The 21,763-nt window shown below is 26.9% G+C and overlaps 1 protein-coding gene across 1 annotated transcript in view; it reads left to right on the top strand.

The window, feature by feature from the left end:
- Positions 1–21,178, top strand: part of LOC129614368 (sca1 complex protein phr) — a 66,936-nt gene extending 45,758 nt beyond the window's left edge. The window contains exons 6-12 of the mRNA XM_055528942.1: positions 8,753–9,155; positions 14,033–14,154; positions 14,252–14,314; positions 14,443–14,624; positions 14,697–14,788; positions 15,242–15,434; positions 17,740–21,178. Of these exons, the coding sequence (XP_055384917.1) occupies positions 8,753–9,155; positions 14,033–14,154; positions 14,252–14,314; positions 14,443–14,624; positions 14,697–14,788; positions 15,242–15,434; positions 17,740–18,575 (1,891 nt within the window). The 3' untranslated portion in view covers positions 18,576–21,178. The remainder of the gene's footprint in view (positions 1–8,752; positions 9,156–14,032; positions 14,155–14,251; positions 14,315–14,442; positions 14,625–14,696; positions 14,789–15,241; positions 15,435–17,739) is intronic.
- The last annotated feature ends 585 nt before the right edge of the window (positions 21,179–21,763 follow it).

The raw sequence follows: 21,763 nt of genomic DNA, 5'->3' as shown, positions 1-21,763 counted from the left end.
AAGAGTAAAAAGCAATATCAAGATTGTTGAAAAATTTTTGTTATATCAGAAGAATTGTGTTTTAACATATACATACATAGGTATATGGTAAACTCTCAGTTGAATTAAAATAGTGCAATATACGATTTCTATTACTAAAGTTCCATGTTTAAATTCAGAAGAAACCATTGATATAAGAAAGAAAGAGAAAATATTAGATGCCCTTCTGAGAAACAAGAAGATCTGAAGATGAGAAATAAGTTTCCATTCACAAATTTTTATTAAATCAAAAACTAAAGCACATATTATACAAATTTAACTTTTATAATATTTAAAGTCAATATGGCAAATAACAATTACTTGCAAAAGTTTAATAGACTAATGCAATAATATGTAGCGAAACTCCCAATTTATCTTCACGTAACTATTTTGGATGCGGGTTACACTTATTTATTGCATATTATTGCCTTCAGCTTATTAGAAATAGGTTAAAAACTTTAATTTTATTATGCACTCATACATACATATTCTGTTTGTATCTAAATGAATTTCTTTTTCTGTTTTTTAATTTCAATGAACATAAATTTTGTATAAATTGCAAAACATCAAAGAAATTTCGAACTTCAAAATTATCTAATTTAATTGTAAATTAATTCGACAAAGTCAGATCTTTATAGATTATAAACTAAAACAAAAGGTTGAAATACCTTTTTTCTTTATCCTTTTATTATTAAATGTATAACAGTTTAGATAATGAAAAAAAAGGAATAAATATCCTTTTAATTCAAAAAAATAAGTGAACATTTTATATGTTATTAAGAATATATGTATATATAGAAGATAAGATATAAGATAACTGTTATATAGAATTATGTATTAAACATTAAAAGATAATACAAAACAAAAAAAAGGGCAAATGGGTTCTACACCAACATTAAAATGTTGTCTGTACATCTCTTTACTTGAAAAGATTTCTTTTATGTGTTACATACATACAATATATATAAAAGCATTTGGAAGACTTTTCATTTGTTTCAATAAGTTTTTTCTCCTTATTTTTCCTTTCAGTTTATTATTTTCGAAAGTTCTGTAATTCATATGACTTCAATAACAAAAATTATTATTGCCCCCAAGCAAATAAAACATATCAATCAATGGAAAGGATCTACAGTTTTTTTAGTTTAAGTTTTTTTTGCTTCTTCAAATTAAATATTGTACGGAGTATGTTACGGTACGGAGTATATTCGAAAATATAAAGGATGGAAATCTATTTATATACATCTGTGCTTAGTTGTAAAATTTTTTCATTTTGTCTTGAAAATTAATCCGAGATGCTTAATAAAAACCATTCAAATTTCGATTTTTAAAATTGTAGTCAATTGGAAAAAAGCCATCAATTCTTATTAAAACTCTCCTATTCCAACAAAACGTTTTTTTTTGGAACATATGGAAAGTAAATTTCAGAAGTAAGCTGCTAAGTGGAAAAATTGCCTTCACATTCACTTTATTAGTATCGCCCACTATCATACGCCATCTTATGCTTAACAGCAAGGACAGAGTTATAGTTGAAGCGTTACATAATTATTAAAGTGTTTGTTTAACACAGTAAATTCTTAGAAACCTTCTTTTTAGCACTTTTCCCAAAAACTTATTAGTTTTTGTTCTTCGGTCCGCCCGTCCATGGACCCGTTTACATAACTGCTACAACACCGCATAAGATAGACGGCTGGAATTTTACATATAAATAAATCTTTACCAAGAAATTATTTCCGTAGAATTTTTACCTGTTTTCCTCTCCCGCCAAATTTTATAGCTCGGCAAAGTCCTAAAAATATCATTTTTTTAGTATTTATTGTAACGAAACTCTTTTTATTGTAGCGATGGCTTTTTTTGCCGCAGAAATCGTTCTGAAACCCGAAATTTGATTAACTACAGAGATGATAATGTACGTTCAGGGAAAATCGGGAATCTGTACCGAGTAGATAGCTCAAAAATTTAAAAAACTAATGAGAAGATTTATCTGGGAGAAAATACAAATTTTTGAATTGCAATTCTTTCTCTCATGAAAAGTATCACCATTCCAAAATGAGTTTTTAGAAAGCATAATTGTGACAAAAATTAGTTGAAGGAATTTATTTCTTTTTATCACAAACATATCTTTGTACATTGCACGAACGAACCTTGAGCCAAAACAAAAAAAAACTATATCTAATTAAAATTTATTTGAAATAATATTAAAATTATTTTAATAATTCTCTTTAGAAAGATTTAATTTTCATTTCCACAGTAGTTTATTATTAATTATATTGTTAAACTTTAAAATTTTTTTGTCCATACAAAATATTACAAGTGGCCCTCTGTGCATTTAAGTGTATTTGTATATGTAGTTTGTATTAAATTCTGGTATTGTTTATATTGAAATCACTGCTACTCTGAAATTAACAATACATACAGAAGTATATGTGAAAAACAAAAGTTGCAGATTTTTTTATTAAAAAACCATAGGAAAGGATCTACGATCTATATATGTTACATGTCTATAGTAAAATAAGAATTATATATGTTATATTTGAAATATTTTTATTATGGTACCTTTTAAATTTTGATGGTAGAAGTAAATTCGATTTTTAGTACATCTTCAACAAAAGTGAAAAAAAAATGTGCTTAATAAATTAATTCTGCCTCTCCATTGTTCCGTGAATTTGCTTGCAAAACTTTTATCTACTAACATAAAAATTTTGTATATGCAAATTGATTTTATGTATAGAATTATTTCTATATATAAAAAATTATTTCTATACATACTTACCATGGAGAAGAGTGTTCACACCGAAAATTCGACATCCGAAATTTGGTGCCGTCACATAACCTCCCTTATTGTTTTCCCCTTATTCCCCTTGTTCAAGGAAAATGTTCTACTTTGCAAACCATTAATTTGATCAAATTTTTTTTTTTACATTTAGATTTGGAACAAAATAGAATAAATATTGCCATTGGTCATACATATCCCTTAAGCTGAATGTTATTACCCACTTTATGGGACTACATGAAATTTCCCATTGTGTTTTCTATATTATATTCAAATACGTAATATTATATTTGTCTACTTGTACATTATACCAATACAATAAGTATTTATTTATTTTTATTTTAACATCAAGGCTCGTAAAATAAACAAATTCAATTTCAATTCAAAATTGATTTTTTGAAAATGAAAATAAAATAAAACTTAACAAGATATTTGTTTTACTGTCTTTGTCATTATCATTCACCATAAATGTATATGTATATAAGGAAAAGATTGGATTTTGTTATAAAGATCAAATTTTTGTGGAATACTTTAAATTTAGAAATAAGAAGGTTAATTTAGTAATTATGTTTTTGACTTCCGATATTTGCGTTAATAAAAATTAACGGTAAATATATAAAACTTTTGTTATTTTGCTTGTTCAACAATTTGATTTTATGAGCGGTAAGTGCGTCACTAAGGAATCCTCACTCCAATACAAAATTTTTTAAACACTGTTTTCATTTCTTAATGAAAAGAAAGCGCTTAACAGTTTTAAACTCTCTTTTAAAAATAATTTTAAGTACTCTTTGCTCAATATAAGCTCATGAAAAGCAACTTAGCAGTTTAAGTTGCTGAATTGTGTACAATTATTACTGCAATTCTGAAGTCACGGATTATATTAGGCTAATTATAAAATCGCCATTAACTCTTTATAAAGATGTTATGAAAACGACACAAAAAGGCTGCATTGAAATAACAAGACTCACACACAGTCTCGCTTATTCCCATGAGATTGGTAAACGTTTTTATTATTATTTAAGTTTTTACTTTGTAGATGGCATAAGTATCATTTAAAATATTTTTTGCATAAAAAATATTTTTATATTCTTTTTATAACTTTTTCAATTTTTGAATAATAAAATATTTCAAATATTTTAAAGAGTTTTTCAGAAGAATGAGAATGCTAAAGAGTAATAAAATAAAAAAAAAATGTTTTTTATAAAAAAAAAATTTCAGAATAAAATAAAAAGGATCACTTGTCCGTACACTTTATAAATATCAATTTATTTATACCATAGAGTAATTAATATTAGAGAACAACAAATTTTCTTATATATTTGTAATTTCAAATATTGGGAAAAATATGAATTAAAAGTATCGTAATGTCGACTTTCTTGGTTTTATTAAATATGATATGAGTGGCATACTTATGAAAACAAATTTTTTAATTCGAACAACTTCTGCCAGCGATTAAATCGAGCAGTAAGAAGAAGCAAAGCGAATTGGGTAAACAGAAAATAGAAATATCAATTTAAATAAAATCAAAAATATTTTAAACATTTTACGTCTAAAATGTGAGTGTTTAAAGAAAGTGGATCTTGGGAAAAAACAATTTAGAGATATTGTCATGGACTTGATTTAGAAACACCAGAACGCAGCACAAGCGTACCTTATAACTTCAGACTATAACACAACTACTCACATATTTTTATTTTCTAATGCAGGAATACTTAGATTTTGTAATAAAAATTTTTTTTTTGTAATTAGAGAAAAATTGTCCTATTTCTTACATAAGAAATGTGTTCTCTTGCATTGTATTATTTTACTCTATGGTATTTACTAATTTGGTATATAAAAAAATTTTCATTTTTACTTTGTGTTTTATGCCTTTAAAATAGCCAATAAAACTGAAGATTAAAGTAACAAGCAATGAGCATTTTTATTAAAATGCAAATAAAGAAAGGTTTTTCGATTAAAAAATAAGAAAAAAAAATTATAAAAGAAATAAAGAATTTAAAAGAAATGGGAAAAGTGAAATATGAAGAAAATTGTAAAATAAAATTCAATGGAATTGCTGGTTGAAAAAATATTCAGGAAAGAGTATTTTTCACAAAGAAGCCAGCGATCCCATAAACGTCGAAAATGTTAAAATCGAATGTTAAAGACGAGAAAAATCATAGTTGCGTTCTTGTTTCCTCTCCTCTTTGACATTATTGCTTTGATTTTTCCCCTTCTATTAATTTTTTAAACCTGTTACGTTTCTCAATTTTCTCAATGGGAGAAACACGACGTAACCTTGTCACAAAAACTTTAAATCATATTTTTATTGTTAGCGCTAGCGGTATCTGGTTGCAAAAAATATTAATAATAGTAGAAAATAAATATTCACATACATATATACATACATATTATACGTATATAAATATCAAAAATATTTTTGAGTTCCTTGTATTCCCAAGTAATTTTAGCGATTTCAACTGAATTTAAGAAAAAACGAATGATGCAAGTAGCTAAATCTTTTATTACCGACCGTATTGTGTATACAATAGGTAGGTTATGTGATGGCAACAAATTTTGCATATCGAGTTTTCGGTGGGAATGCACTTCTCCATAGTAGGGAAGTGTAAATAAACTATTTTTAGCAACCTGTCGGTCTGTCGGTCTGTCGGTCTGTCGGTCTGTCGGTCTGTCGGTCTGTGTGTGCACGCATGTATCTCAAGTTCTACTGAACCGATTTTTATGAAATTTTATATGTAAGTTTATTTCCACCATGGCACGGATCGATCAACTTTTGGGATATATCAGGCCTCGGGAGCTGCACTTTTTAGCGGGCCGGTTTTACATTTTTCACCATTTTAAAGAAACTATTCAACCGATTTGCTTGAAATTTCATATATAAGCTTCGCTTGACCGGTCGGGAAAATTCCTATGTTTTGGAAGAAATCAGGCATCGGCAACTGGACGTTTACTACGGGCCAAATATACATTTTTGTGTATATAAAGAGAAATAATCAACCGATTTCATTGAAATTTAATATATGAATTCCTCGTATTAAAATAATGAACATATAAATTTTTTGGAAAGATCAGGGCTCGAAAGCTGATCTGCGGGCCGATTTTACATTTTTCACTATATCTACGGAACTAATTGATAGAATTTCTTGAAATTTGATATTTGAGTTCTGGTTGTTACCGAAACTAACTGACGAGCATTTCAGGGAATTCGGGTGGCACAAAGCGAAACTCTACTAAGAGCCAAATTTACATTTTTATAGGTATGTTAACTATAAGCTTATTAATGTCCTAAAAATTGGAAAGAGGTAATTAACAGGCATTTTTATAATATTCTGTAACACTTTCACTTAACTAGACAATGCACAATGCGGTCGGTTATGTGCTGACCACATCAGATTTTTTGGAAATAGAACTATAAAAGATTCAAAATCTCATAAATTTTCATATTAAATATTGAAATATGACGAAATATTTCATGCGATTAAAATATTTACTTATAAATTTTCAATCACCATGGTAAAATCACTTTGGCAAATTTTCAATTACGAAATGTAATTGTACACGTTGTGCTATTTAAATATTTTAATACCACAAATCTAATAAAAAATTTAATTTTGATTTTAAGATACTTTTCCTAGATTATCACTTTAGATGTTTAAAAATTGTGGAAATTTTTAATTTCTTTACAGAGTTTAAATTGGATTTATTCCGACTTTTTTCTTGCTTTCTTCTAATACTATAAAAAATTTTAACTACAAAAGAGAATTTTGAAAAAAAATTTCATTATAAAATTTAAAGTATTTAAAGTCTCATGTAAATTTTTTTTTATTTGGAGTGGTTGAAATTTTTATAGTGAAAATAATCACAAAAATTATTTATGTGGAGAACCCATTATGATTTCAATATGTGCTTGCATGTGAATACGAATCTTTTGGAAAAGCAATGTGATTTGGATCGATTTAAGTATGCAAAACTGAAAATCAAAAAAAAAAATTTCATATGACTTAAACCATGTTAAATTGACAGAGCGATATCTAGCCAGCCATTATTTGCTTTTATTCAAAGAGTTAAAATTAATTATTCGCTCGACCCTTTAAACGAGACTTCTTTCAGGGATTGTGAATAAAATGAAGTTTAACATGTTTTAATTTAATCCGACGGTAAAAAAATCGCATATACTTTTTGTCTCGAAAGTAATTCCAGTTGATGACTTCCATCATCAGCAATACCAGTTTAAGATTTAAAAGAATTTTTTTGAAAACTTGTACTCTAACTTAATTATTTTATTAATAATTTTTAGTTAAATCAGACTATAGAAACTGGAATTTTACTATAGGTTCATTTCTCACTTATTTAAAGGATAAAAATGGGAAATCTTTCATATTTACCTCTCGAATTGCTTTACCTCCTCGAATTGCTAAATAACACCAAATTATTAAGCTCAATATTTTCTTAAAGTAAAAACCTAAAATTTTATTGAAAAAACACCTCCACAAAAGTTTTATATTACATTCATAGAAACACTTTATATCAGCCGTTGGAAAAGTGCGGCTCATTCAACTTCAAAATGTGGCTCATCATACTGCTTGCAAAACTATATTCGATTGCGAGTATTAAAACTTTTCAAAATAATTATGAGAATTCAATCATAGATCATATTTGTCAAAACAAAACAATCAATAAATAGTTAGCTGAAAATGTCATTTTTCTTATAAGTAGGTAATGTAAGAAACTCGAATGGCCCATACTCAATGGCCCATTCGTGAAATCTTGTGGAAGATTTTATGTTATGCTCTTCGTCATCAGATTTTTTTAAACTGTTATTTGTTTCTTTTCAAAATATTTTTCTTCAGTCGGAAAAATTGAAACCTGATTTTGAATTGGAAAAAAAAATAAAAAAAAAATATTAACAATATTTATTCAGATATTAAAAATCAAAATTTCAAGATTGCTCAATTAAATACGCTAACTTTTAAAATACAACGGATCAATATTTTGAGGGCCATATAATTTTGAAAGAAACAAGGATAAATTTAAATGACAAAATAATAATAATATCTTTGAAATGTAAATAAATTATTTCACCCTTATTATATGAAGGACGAAACATTTTTATGTACGAATAAGTACAATTCACATTTATAATAAGATTCTACCTTTTAATACCTGTATATGAAAAGGTTTATAATATATATATATATTATACAGAATTGTACGTCATAACGTACTTATATATACATACATAAGTATATGCATTTTATACTTATGTATATATTTATTTCTTATGATGGAACTTAAGAAAAATCCTTATGATGGCTTAAAAAATAATGAAAGTCTTTTAAGACTTTTTTACATTTTGTTTTTAAAAATTTCTTCAATTATACAATATTGTTGGAAGAGGAGGGTTAACATTTTCCTTGGTTCTTCAAAACTAATACTATTACTATTGAACGTACTAAATATTTCAATATTTAAAAATTTGTTATATATGCAAGGTGTGCTGCAATAATAACAACTCTGAACAAATAATAAAGCGGATCTTAAGAGAATTCGAAAACTGTTTTGTACCTCCATTTGCATTTTTCTTTTAATATGATTATCTGGTTTGTAATTTGTCTGGTAAATTTTTTGAATATGCAATAGTTTCGTAAAATCACTATGACCGTGGATAATGTGGAACCAAACTGCCATCGACTTTGTCCAATTTTTTGTTTGTATAAATCCCATAACTATGTCACGCTCCTCTAACGACGATTGTCAAAAGCAAGCGTACAAAAATTTGTGTAGTCCCTTAAATTACTAATTGACATTAAGACCGTAATTACAAATTATTAAAGCTAATTTCTAACAAAATTCAACTAATAATATTTTTAAATTGTAGTTGAAAACTTCAAATAAGTTATTAACGTAGTTTTTAATTCGCACTTTGTCGTAAATTAAATTAAAATTTTATATTCTCTTTTACAGGGAAAGATTAGCACATGTCAAATCTCCGGTGCACACGACACCTGGTAGTGTAAAATTAAAACCTAATTTTTCTAATGCTGGTGGAATAAGTGGGAATATTGATGGTATTGATGGCAATTCTCTTACATTTAAACAAGCAATTGTATCCCCACAAAATTTAACATCACCGAATTTTCGACTAAATGATTTTCAAAGTGAAAAAACGATTTTAAATTCATCAAATTCAACAAATGCTATATCAATAAGTGGAATTGGTTCTCCATCACCAAATACAACAAAAGTAGAACATTTTCTTAGTGGAATAAGTAACAATTGTACAAATTCGATGACCGGACCACATAGTATTGAAATAAAACAAAAACAAAGAATGAGAACATCTAGTATGCCTGTAGAAACTAGAAAGGTATGAAAAATCACAAAATTTCCACTATAATCTACAAATTTTATTTGTGAAACGAGAATGCAAAAAAAAAACCACTGCAGAAATATGAAAAATGTGGGGATCCATTAATAAAACGTGGAAAAAAGAATTGTGATGCGTAATAATTGAAGGGTTTAAGCAACATTTTCATTTTTTTCGTAAAAATTTCTAGAAAAAATGGCACTTCACCCATTTGCTAGGATGGTGCATTTCAATTAAAAACTAAATATTGCTCCGTTTGGGTTGAAAGAAACCAAAAATTTTGTATTATTATTATTTTCCGAACACCAAAAAGGTTTGAAATTTCAAATGGACTTATTTATAATCTCCATTTATTTATAATCTCTTCGTTTATTTCTGCGCCACAATGCACAGAATCAAAATGTTCCACACTGTTGGTATTATAATACTAGTTAACTATAGAGTTTAATTGTAAGTTTTTACTTTATATATCCGGCTATCTAGAATGAAGCAGAATTTCATAAACACATAGTTACTTTAAAGATTTCCGAAATGTGAAAATGTGTTTGATTTAATATACAAACCACGTTTCATATAAAATCATTGAAAATTTTGCAAGAATTTCATTTTAAAAAATTTTAAAAGCTTATCAAAATTAATCGATTAAAATTATGACGTCAATGATTTAATTTATGATGTCACGATAAATTTGAGTAATTTTAAATGATAAAAAAAGAGTCTCTAAAGATAAATTTGGTATTTCTTATTAAATTATTTATGCTATTATCAAGGACAATCAAGAGAATTTCATTAGATTTAGCTTTGAATATTTTCGTCATTTTGTTGTGTTTGTACAAAGTGTGTATATTGAATACGTGCATTGTAATCATCAAATTTCAAAATTTCAATTATTTTCAAAAACAAATTGATATCCTCACAATTTTTATTATCCTTGAGTTTCATAGTGCCATAAATACGGTTTTTCTTAACTCAAGGTAATTATTAGGCTTATAAAAATTTTTGTATTTATCTTTAAATTTTGAATAAAGTGTTGAAGTATTAATAAAGATTATAATAATCTTCGTAATGCTGGCTGGCTATATTCAAGATGATAGCTATACAATATTCATAATTTTATGTAAAATGAAAAGAAAAAAAATTGGATTTTCTAAATCAGAAACTTTTAAAAACTTTCAATTTACATTTTTGTTTTTACATTTTCCTTTGCATTTAATAAAGAGTACATAGAAATAACATTGCTTAAGTTATTAATAATAAATCAAAAATGGAAGATAAAGGTTATAAAATGGAATGTTGATAATGATAAAAGAAAATATTTGATTTTGAAATAAAAGAAAAAAAAATCAAGAAATTGAAAAAAAAATGATAGAATGAAAAAATACTTTGGAAACAATGTTAGAAATACTTATGGAAACTTCAAAATAAAACAAAAAAACTAGTTTGTAACAAGGGCTTGACTTTTTTATTACTTCGACATTTTCTCTTTTATATTCGTGCCAATTTTTTGTAGATGGAATAAAAAAACTTTTCCCTTTTCTTGTATTTTCATAAAAAATTTTTCACTTTTCAAAGTTATTTTAAATGAAATAAAGTTGAGTCAAACCAATGGCTTGTGAAGAAGCACTTTTTCCTTCAAAATGTAAAAATATACTATTTAAAACGATCTATTACATTATTCATAGACTAAAAATTTAAAAAAAAAAATTGCATACATTTAGGAGGCAAAAAAAATTTTAAGATGTGTGAGGTATAATGAGGAATTCAAGGGTTAATTGCTTGAATTAAGAAAAATAATATATTTTTTGTAGCACGTATTTTTCCGCTAGCTTTTTGTATTTACAGAAATTTGAAAAGGCTTACAGTTCCGAAAATATAAAATGCCAAAAATTCAAATTTTACAAATTTCGGGAAACGTTAACTTGAAGAGGGGATGAAGGATGAAAAGCTTTCTTTTGACGAAATAAACTTAAGTATCTAAATATTATTAGTATCTAAAAAATGCTAAAATTTCACACTCTTGTATCATATCGTCTAGAAGGAAAACGATAAAAATTTGAAAAAAAATGAATTGAAAAAACTATGCTTTACACCGAAAGAAGAAGCAAAACATTATTTAAAAAGTAATGAAAAATAAATAGTCAAAAAATGGGATCTTAAGGTCTATGAGGGCTGTAACTTTTAGAAGGGGGTATATAGGTAAAAATTTTCTTCTACGGAAAATATTCTAGTAAAGATCTATGTACAAAAGAAATTTCTGCTTTTTATTCTCAAGGGTATAGAAGTTTTGTAAACGGGTCCACTGACAGACGGATAGAGTGCAACTAATAAGCACTTTTTTTCAAAATATTTTTGGAGAAGTGCTAAAATTGAGAAGAAGAAAATGTTATACTAAAAAAGTTTGGTTACTAAAATGAAAGATTTTTCAAAATTTTTAATAAAAAGTATTCAAAATCTTTTCCATCAAAATGAAATATTCTTTTCATCATTCAAACCAAAATTTATTTTAAATTTAAGATTCGTACATGTATTATGTAATCTTCAAAAAACCTTCCATGTATCTTTAAAAACCCCTTAATTATCATACTTTATTCATGAACTTTTAATGGGTATTTGCATATTATTATATAGGTATAGCATATGGAAATATTGTGTATCAGGCATATTGAAATTTCCTTTTAATACCATTTAAAATTTGCATAGTATATTGAAGAAAAAAAAAGTTCTTATTATGTAGACGTAGGTGGAATAAAATAAAAAAAGAAAATTATCTTCTTCGTAATAAAATTTCTTATTTGTCATATATAAGGTAATTTTCAATACTTATTTATGATCATTTTTTTCGACCTAATTGAATAATTTGCATTTAATTCTAAAATTATATAATAATCAATTTTTTTTCATTTTTTATAGGTATACTATAAAGTTTAATGTTCGATTTTTCCAAAATAAAATTTTTTATAACGTTTTATAAAAGAATTTTTTAAATTACTTATGGTATTTTGGAGAAAAGAAAACACTTCGATCGTCACCGAATTCTTAAAAACCTCACAAATTTTCTACAATCTCCAATTCGATAGAATTCGCTATTTTTCTTGCATTCATCATATCAAAAATCGAACTAAATAAGTTAATTCTCATGAAAAAATAGTAATACATATGCTATCTTCTTATTCTTGATTCCTTTTTCCGCCGTAGGGGACTGAGGTCCCTCTCACGTCGATGCATAGGATCTTTTGTGATTCCCATCCACACCTATATTTGCATTATATCTAGGCTCCTGAAAAATTGCAGTATAGCAGCCACCTCAAGCCGCGAGACTTCCATCGTGGTTATGTACAAAGCCGTTTCCGAAGTAGGCATGTCGGTCGTAGGCGAGCCACTGCCTCGAATTTATGCAATAAGAAGTCCACCGTGTCGTCCTCTAAAAAATTAAGAATATTAAAAATATATGAAGTATTCCAAGTCTCCAGGAATTTAACACATTTTTTTAGAAAATATTTGTACCAAAACTATAGATTCGTAGATTCGTAGATTCTAAGGGAACCGAGTGGGACAGGAGCATCCCCCCAAGCCACCGCAGCCATTTTTGACTTATTGTAGCCACCCCACTCTCCCGTCTATAATATCCCCGTCCCAATCACAAAGCCGGAGATATCCCTAAGGGAGTTGGACAATAGTTCCCGAACACTTAGGGACCCATGTCCAAGACAATTGCGGCGCCGAACAGCCAGTGCCGGACAGTCGCAGAGAATGTGCACGGCGGTCTCATCGCCACCCCCCACAAAATCTGCACAGGGGGGAGCCCGACTTCCCCAGCCTGTGCAGGTGGTATTTCCCGGGCAGTGCCCCGTGAAGAAATTCGCAATAGTGCGAACCCGGCTCCTGCTCATCCCCTACCAAAACTATAACATTCATGCCAAGTGTATAAACACTTCTACATTTTAATAATGTTTAAATCCACGATGACATATTTTTAGTCGCAAAGCAGGTGATAATAACCTATTTTTGTATTTCAAAAACGATTGCCAAATTTATACTTTTTCTTTTATAATTTCGTTTGTTTCGAATTTTAAATAAATATTTAAGCATTTTAAAAATTAAAAAATTTTTCCTTTAAGTCTTTAACATCCATTTTTGGATATGAAAACGAAATCTTTGAATTAAAAATCGATGCTGAGATTAGAGACTAGTGTTTTACAAACTGTATATTTAAATTAACCTCTCTCTACTTATGTTTATCTCACATGACCCTCCCTTATAACTAATAATATGATTTCATTTCAAATATTTATTTAACGAATTGTTTATGGTTTGTCAATTAAAATTAAATCTTTTGAAATATTTCTCTATTTATTTAAGAACAAAAAAATAAATGTTAAATAGCAGATGAAAACCCAAATATTTAACTTTCAAAACCCCATACCGTTAGAACTGAGATATTTCATAAATTATGCGCATTTTAATACAAATACTTGTAGTATTCTTTGGGACACTAAATATTAAAGAGAGTATAAACAACAATATTTAAAGAAAAAACAGATTTTTTTTCCGTGAAATTTTAAGTAGAATCGTCCACTAGAATGATAATTTTCTTTAGTAGAAGCTTACATATATAGTTGTAATGTTTTATGGACTAAAAGATTTGCTTGGGTTAATATCAAGTCTGTGGCTTGTAAATTCAGTTGTATATTGTATTAGTTAAAAAAAAAATTGATTCCTTTCGGTGTTAAATAGCATTTAGACCAGAATTGAAGTCAGGATTTGATCACCTTATTAAAATGCTTGTATTATGCTTATATTTCTATATATTGTGTTTGATTCCAACAGTATTTTATAATGAAATTACATATATCTTTTATTTAATTATATAATTTTAGCCGAGATTAGCTGAAATGCGAAGAGCTGCAATACATTGTGCAGATGTTGATATTGAATATTATAGACTGAGAAGTTTTAGCATAACGTCACATGGTATATGTAATTTAGGGGATTCACTTAGGTAATTATTTCAATCAGATCAAATTATAAATGATAATTTATTTAAACTAACACTAAAATATTATTGTTACAAAATCTTTATTTTTTATTTATATTAGAAGTAGAAGATCACGTTCAATCAATTCTGTAACATCAACAGCGACATCTAGTAGGAATAACAGGTACGTAATCATGAATAGAATTATAAAATGAAACAAAAAACAGTTCACTGAAGATCATTTTGAATAAAATGTGTTTCTTTATTATTCACTAAAATGCTTCATTATTTAAAATTTACTAATTTCTATAGCAATGCATCTCGGACATCTGATATGATTATTGAACCGCAAAATGAAAATGAAGATAATTTAGATAATTTACCAACACCAACTCATAAAATTGCAATGCTTGGATCATCTGGAGTTGGTAAAACAGCACTCACATATCAGTTTACAACTTCAGATTATATATGCGCCTATGATTTGAGTTTAGGTAAATATTTTGCAAATGATATTTTTTATTTTTCTATATCATAATAATTATTTTTATCTATTTTTAAAATAGACGATGATTATGGTCAAAAAACCGTTTCTGTATTAGTTGATGGCATTCAAACTGATTTAGAGATAATCGATCATCCGGCTTGTGAAATGTCGGTAAGTGCAAAAAATGCTTTACATTTTAAATGCCAAAAATATGAAGAAAACGAGTTTAAATTTTTGTTCACTGTTAGAACTGTTGAAAATTCTTGTATACAAATCCACTTCAAAAACAGAGCAAAAGTTGAAAACAGAACAAGAGCGGATATAAGATTAATTTAGAATACACATTACCGCTAATATAGCTACTTTTGGTGGCTTTTTTTAAACCATCTGTTTCCACAGATGTGTGACATTAGATACAAAATATTGAGCAGTTCACGTAACTGCTAATATTTAGCCGTTCACGGCAATACTGCCGTTCCGCTGTTGTTCTGAGTTATTTTCGGAAATTATTTACCGTTTGGTTCTGTTTGCACAATAACTTTTGTATATTTTCACAAATAAAACTTGGTTTTTGGAAAAATGGATTTATTAAATATTTAAACTACTTTTATTTTTATTTTATAGACAGAAGCATTTTGTTCTACATATAACGTTGATCTATTTGTTGTTGTATATTCTGTAGTAGATAGGAATTCTTTTAAGTCAGCTGAGAAAATATTACAATACTTAAAAGAAAATGAAATGTTATTGGTTCGTGGAGCCATACTAGTTGCTAATAAAATTGATTTAGAACGGCAACGCCAAGTTACAAGACAAGGTAAGTATTATCTTTTTATATAACTTTCAATATTTACATGAAGAATGTTCCGGAAAATATTCAGACTTTCTATAGTTCTTAACGTGATTACTCCGGCAAAAATGTTCATATTTATTGTTTATAAATATTATTGTTAACTGTATGAATTCTGTGGTTACAAATAAAAACTTTTTATTGTATAACCGTGCGGAAGAAAACCGCAACAATAAAAATCAAATTTTCATGGCAAAACTACCATCAACATTGTACCATATTGGGAACAACTTAATAATAATTTGATTGATTTTCCATTATATTCTACATTACAGCATTTTTCAAGTGTTATTTATGAAGAACAGGCCTTTAATTTATTCAGCTTATGGCAATAAAATTTCAAAATTATGCAAATTAATTTTTTTCCTTTAATTCTCCATTTTGCGATAAGAATAATTTATATTGAAAGTAAAAATTGCCGCACCAGTCTTATTCTAAACTTTAATCAAAAGTTGCAAGATTTGTAATAAAAATTTTTATCATTCCTTCCCTTTTCAACTAATTTTTTTTCATTTTCTATAAAATCGATGAAAACTTCTTAACTGAATTAACAACGAATTTTGTCGCGTAAAACCCGAAAGGAACATGAAATCAGTCAAAATTTTCAATATTAAAATAACTTTAATTTTCTTGGAACGTTGAATTGCCGCCATATGTTTGTGTTGGCATGTTTATGTATGTACGATTTATTTATTGTATGACTAGGGTGGGTTTCGAGATTGTAAAAATTTCTAAAAAAAGAAAAAGAACTCATAGCTCAATGAACTGGATTAAAGTATTGAATAGAGGTGAATTTTTTTTCTCTTATAAATTATACAATAAACAAATTGTAATTTGAATTTTTTTATATGCTTATTTCCAATTTGTTATTAAAGTTTTTTTTTCTCTCATTTTTCCATTTATTTGTACATTTGTTGCCATTTTGCTTTTTTTTTGTTTTTCAGTTTGCATATATTTATTTGCGTCTTAATTATTTATTCCTTTCATAAAAATAGACTATAGGATAACACGATGAAATCTAATTAAGAACGCGGAAAATTATTTATTAAAGAGAGATAGAAGTGGAATTAATTTAAAATTCTAACAATAACTTAGTAAATGAATACATTTGCGAACTCTTCTTAGATGAAACCGACAAAAATTATTCCTTTGTAATATAATGTAGAAAAAGCAACTTTAAATGAAAAAATAAGAGTAATGAAAATGAAAGCAAAGTTTGCAGACTTGTTTCTATTTTATGCTTTAACAAAGTATTTTTTAATTGGAAGACTTTAATGAATGGAAAGTAAAAAAAATTAACTTTAGAATACGCAAAAGTTCAACATGAAAGAGGATAAGCAATGTCTTCATCCCCTTTTGTTTATTGATTCTATTTTGCTATTGCCAAATTGGCTTAAAAATATGCTATTCATTTAATTGGCAATGGTCAATTTTACAATCTAATTTTCTCATCAAAATTTAACAAACAAATTAAAAAATAAGCTTCTACATCTTAAGAATTGTAGTTTCATCGGAACTACAATTTTTTAGGTGCAGAATCGGAATAAGATCTAATTTTAGAATTAGGTTCTTTATGAATCAACAAAAAGAGTAATAATACAAAAACAAAATGCTCTTAATCGAATCTGTGCTAGTTTGTAAAGTAAAATGGAACAACGAGTACCTCGACAAGAAAGTTGCGGCCAAAACTAGATTTGTACTGCACAAGAGTTCTGATTTCTCTCCGCCGGGAGGATATCGGTGCTGTAATAGGAGCTCTAACGGGTCATTGTCTGATTGACGAACATGCAAGAATGATGGGCCGCCCCGGAAACAATCTGTGTAAAAACTAATGTGAAAAAGAAGTGGAAGAAATAGTTACTCTTCTTTGGGTATGCTTATTTAATATAACTGTAAGGGATTTCTGTCGACTTTTGTGATGGTTGGGCTGGTTCAAATAAGCGGCGAAAAAGTAGAGATCCGCTGGTACCACTACGGGACTAGCTGTACACTTCGGAGAGCCGCGTTAAGCTAACCTACCCTAACCTATCTATAAATTAGTTGGAATTGGGATACAGTAATTTGTTGCCATTTTGAATTTTAACGATTTCGAAAAGCTTTAATTCTAAGGGGAAATGAAAATGTTTTGTTTTCTTACTAATATATACCCTTTTTCATTTTTTTTGTAAATGCAGTAATGTGCAGCTTATCAACTTGAAAATAGTAAGTTTTTATATTATTTTCTTATTTTTAATCAATATTTTTTTTCTTTGCATGTCTTAAATAAATTTAGCGGGTCGAAAATTAGCAAAAGAAATTGGCTGTAAGTTTATAGAAACATCAAGCGGATTAGATCACAATGTTGATGAATTACTAGTTGGTTGTGTAGCACAAGTTAAACTGAATCCACAGAGAATTGAAAATTTAAGCGAAAAAGATAAACAACGTTTATCATTGGGTTCAATAATCAATAAACATCGTAGACTTGAATTACCAAAGAAAAAATTTATGAAACAAGCCAGCATATGCAAGGATGTAAACGAAAAAAGTAATGATCATTCTCAAACAAGTAAAAAGATTTTTAAATCGGGACCAATCAAAAAAGTTTCAAAACGTATTCTTAATCTTGAAAATATATTAAAAGTTGGTGAAAGTGAAGTTGAAGATGATGATGATGGTTATCGTTCAAAATTATCAAATATTGGTTCATCAATTGCAACAGAATCAACTAAATTAAGTTCAATATCTTCAACTTCAAATGAAATAAATACAAAAAAATCACAATTATTTGATGTAGTAACAAATTTATCAGCTGCCACTCCTGGAACAGTAAGTGCCATTACAACAACAAGTGGATCTTCAATTGGTTTTGGCGGAAAATTGTTGCGACATTCTTATGATAATGATAATCAAATCACTACACAAAATGTATCGAATTTAACTGATGGTAGCTGTAGTAGTAACAGTCTCAATTTAAGCCCTGAACATAGTAATAATAGCTGTAAGAAATCTGTATCAAATTTATCAACAAGAACAAAAACTTTTTTAAGTTCAGTTCTTAAATTTAAAAAAAATTTAAATGTTAAACGAAGAAATTCAAGTAGTTGCAGCGACCTATTTGTTATTTAGGTAGTTTTAATTTTTTTTTTTTGTTTTTTTGAAGTTATTGCCAATCGTCCCAACCACACGTTTTTTAAAATAGTTATGACCACGATATATTTTTAAAATAAACTCGAATTGTATTAAATTTTCATTTTTGTTCATTAAAGATAATTTTAAACCATAAATAATTGCAGTATACGCACCAAATTTTGTAAAATATATTTGCAATTAACTTGCATCTAATTTTTATATATAACCTTTTTTATATTAAAAAGTAGTTTTTTTCGACTTAGATATTTTATAAATTGTATAATATGAAAAATAAATAAAGTACTACTAAAGCGACCCTGAAACTATCATCGACTAGACATAAATATTTCAAAAATTTTTTAACTTCCAATAGTGTTTTAAAGGCAAGTGCTCCGATACAAACAAATGATATAAATAGGTTTCGAAAAGAATATATGTATAGTATTAGGAGAAAAAGGAAATTATTTCCCTAAAATTACTAAGAATTATTTTTACCTAAATTCTACTGAGTTTACTAAATTTTTTTCCCCACATTTTTTCAAATATTCGCCATAAATTGCAAAATTCCAAAACGCATAGTTTTCACCCCTTTTTAAAAAAATTTTTAAATAATTTCAATATACTTGTTAGTTAAGCATTTATCAGTTTGTAAATAAAACTTGAATGAATGTAAGGCATTTGGATCAAATTTTTCTAATCAACTGCAACTTCTTCTCATTTCTAACTGTACTGCTAAGTGTTTTCATGGTACATTTGAAGATTTTGTACTCCAAATTCATTGAAAATACTTTATATAAAAATCTAAGCTAACTTTCGAAAATCCTCAATAACATTGTACTCACATCCAATGAGTTAAATTTTTGCAACACGTCCACACTATTTCAACGAAATCTTACTTTAACATATTTACTTTTGAGTTCAAATTGTTTTCGTTTTTTTAAATCTGAATCTCTAAAAGCTTTAGCACGCAACTAACAAGTAACATTCTTTAAGTATAATTTTTTCTAATTTTATAGAATAAAAATCTTTTTGCACATGCACATATTCTGCAATTATGGACACAAAGATTTAGTCTTCCAATCTTAAGCGACATTATTTAACAGTAAATTTTGCACATTTTTATAATTATGGTAATTTATTTTTTTTTTCTTTTATAATAAAACAAAAATGTTTAAACTAAAATGAAAAACAACCCAAAAAAAAAAAAAACACTGACTGTTTTATAAAATTAACTTCGAATTTCTTGAATTTTTTGAATTCTTAGTTATAGTAAATTTAGTTTTTACGACAATAACAATGTAGAAAAACCTAAAATATTTGTGTATAATAATTATTAAATTTGCAATGGTTTCAAAAGTTTTGGAAAGGACCAAATAAAATTATTTATGAATATTTACATACATATTATATTAAGTGTAGATAAATCTAATTTTTGATAAAAGTGACGCAAAGCTAATATAATGATAACCTGTTAATTAACTTGGTCAAATCACATTTTTCCTTTTCAAATTGCGAAAGCTACTTGTACTATAATATTGTGGCCTGTGTGATAAATTTATTTCAAATCAATGAAATTTTAATTTAAAATAAGTTCTTTTGCCTGCTATTGAAATTTCACGCTCTTCTATACATTTCTATGCTGTCTATATTCTCTCAAATTTTCTTTAATATAAGAGATTTGACTTGCAATATCCAAACTTCAACAGTATTATATTGTAGTCATACTGTCATTCATTGCGTTTACATGTAATCCAATAATCCCCTCTATTATAAACAACGCTATTGAAATCGACCAATTAATTATCGGTAGTTTTAATCGGCTTTTGGTAGTTTCTTGTGTATAAGTACCAATATCGATCAAAAAATTTCAATCAATTAAAAGAAGCTTTTTCATACAAATTTTAATTTATGTAAATTAAAGCAAAAGCTTTGTTTTCTAATTTTCTTTCAAAAACTGTTTTGAAAAAATCATTTTGAATTTGCTTTCGATGTGTTAAAAAATTGTGAGGAAACGCACTCTATTCAAAGACGACGTATAAGAGGCTCAAATAATCAATTGGATATAGACAACAATTACGTACATATTTTATTTTATTATAATTACATAACATAATTTAACAACTTGCTACGCTTGTAGCTTTAAAACAAACATTCCTTGTCATGGTCTAAACCTCCTTTAATTTTTCTGCCAATAGCGTAATTTGTTTTTTTTATTGTTTACGATTTTACTGTACAGGTAAAAAAAGCTTTCCCAACTCCGATAAAATTTGCCGATAATCGATATTAGGAACACAAAATTCTACGTAGTAAAGAGGAATGCCAGATTCTAAAACTACAAATACTAATTAAATACAGAGCAATTTTTTTTTTGCAGTTTGTAGTTGAATCTGACGTAAACGATTACACTCATTTTGGCTGGACAATTTCAATTTTTATTTTGCTTTGTGTCAGTTTTTTTTTTTCCAACAGTTTAATACATAATAATATGTTTAAATGCTTGAGTTATTTATACATATAAATTAATTATATAATTAATAGTAATTAATAGTAATTAAAAAATTGAATTTTCAGAAAAAATCAAAAAGTTTTGTTTTAAATAAACATGTATGGAAGAATTAATTAAGTATAATCTAATATATGAAAGTAAATATAAAGCGTATTGTATAACAGCAATTTTATTCAAAAAAATTATATTATATACTATTTATACATTAAGTGTGAAAAAGAAATTATAGAAATATAAAATTAAACAGGATTTGATTTGTTATTTTAAATTATTAAAGCATTTATATTATGTAAATAAATATTAAAATTGTATATTATATAATTAAAATCATTAAATCGCATATATATATAAATAATTAAAATTTATTATGTAAAATTTTTTTTTTATTATTTAACCTAATCAGTTGTATTTCATACGTACGTTAAATAAATCTATATACATAGTAAAAAAAAATATAGTAATATAAAAATAGTTGAAATATAAATATTTTATTTTAATAATAAAATTTTAGAAATATTATTGTAAGTATCCAAAAAATTATATTTTATATTTCAATTATATCAAAAGATAATGAGATCTGTCATCATTGTTTTTATCATTCATATTTTTCTGAACCCTATAATTCACCATTAAAAAATGAACTTTCAAAAATAGTTGCCATTGTGCATTGTAATTTTAT

The sequence above is a fragment of the Condylostylus longicornis genome, unplaced genomic scaffold (assembly GCF_029603195.1).
Source record: "Condylostylus longicornis isolate FDR11 unplaced genomic scaffold, ASM2960319v2 ptg000107l, whole genome shotgun sequence".
NCBI classification, from domain to species: domain Eukaryota; kingdom Metazoa; phylum Arthropoda; class Insecta; order Diptera; family Dolichopodidae; genus Condylostylus; species Condylostylus longicornis.
This window is presented reverse-complemented; position numbering and strand designations above follow the sequence as displayed.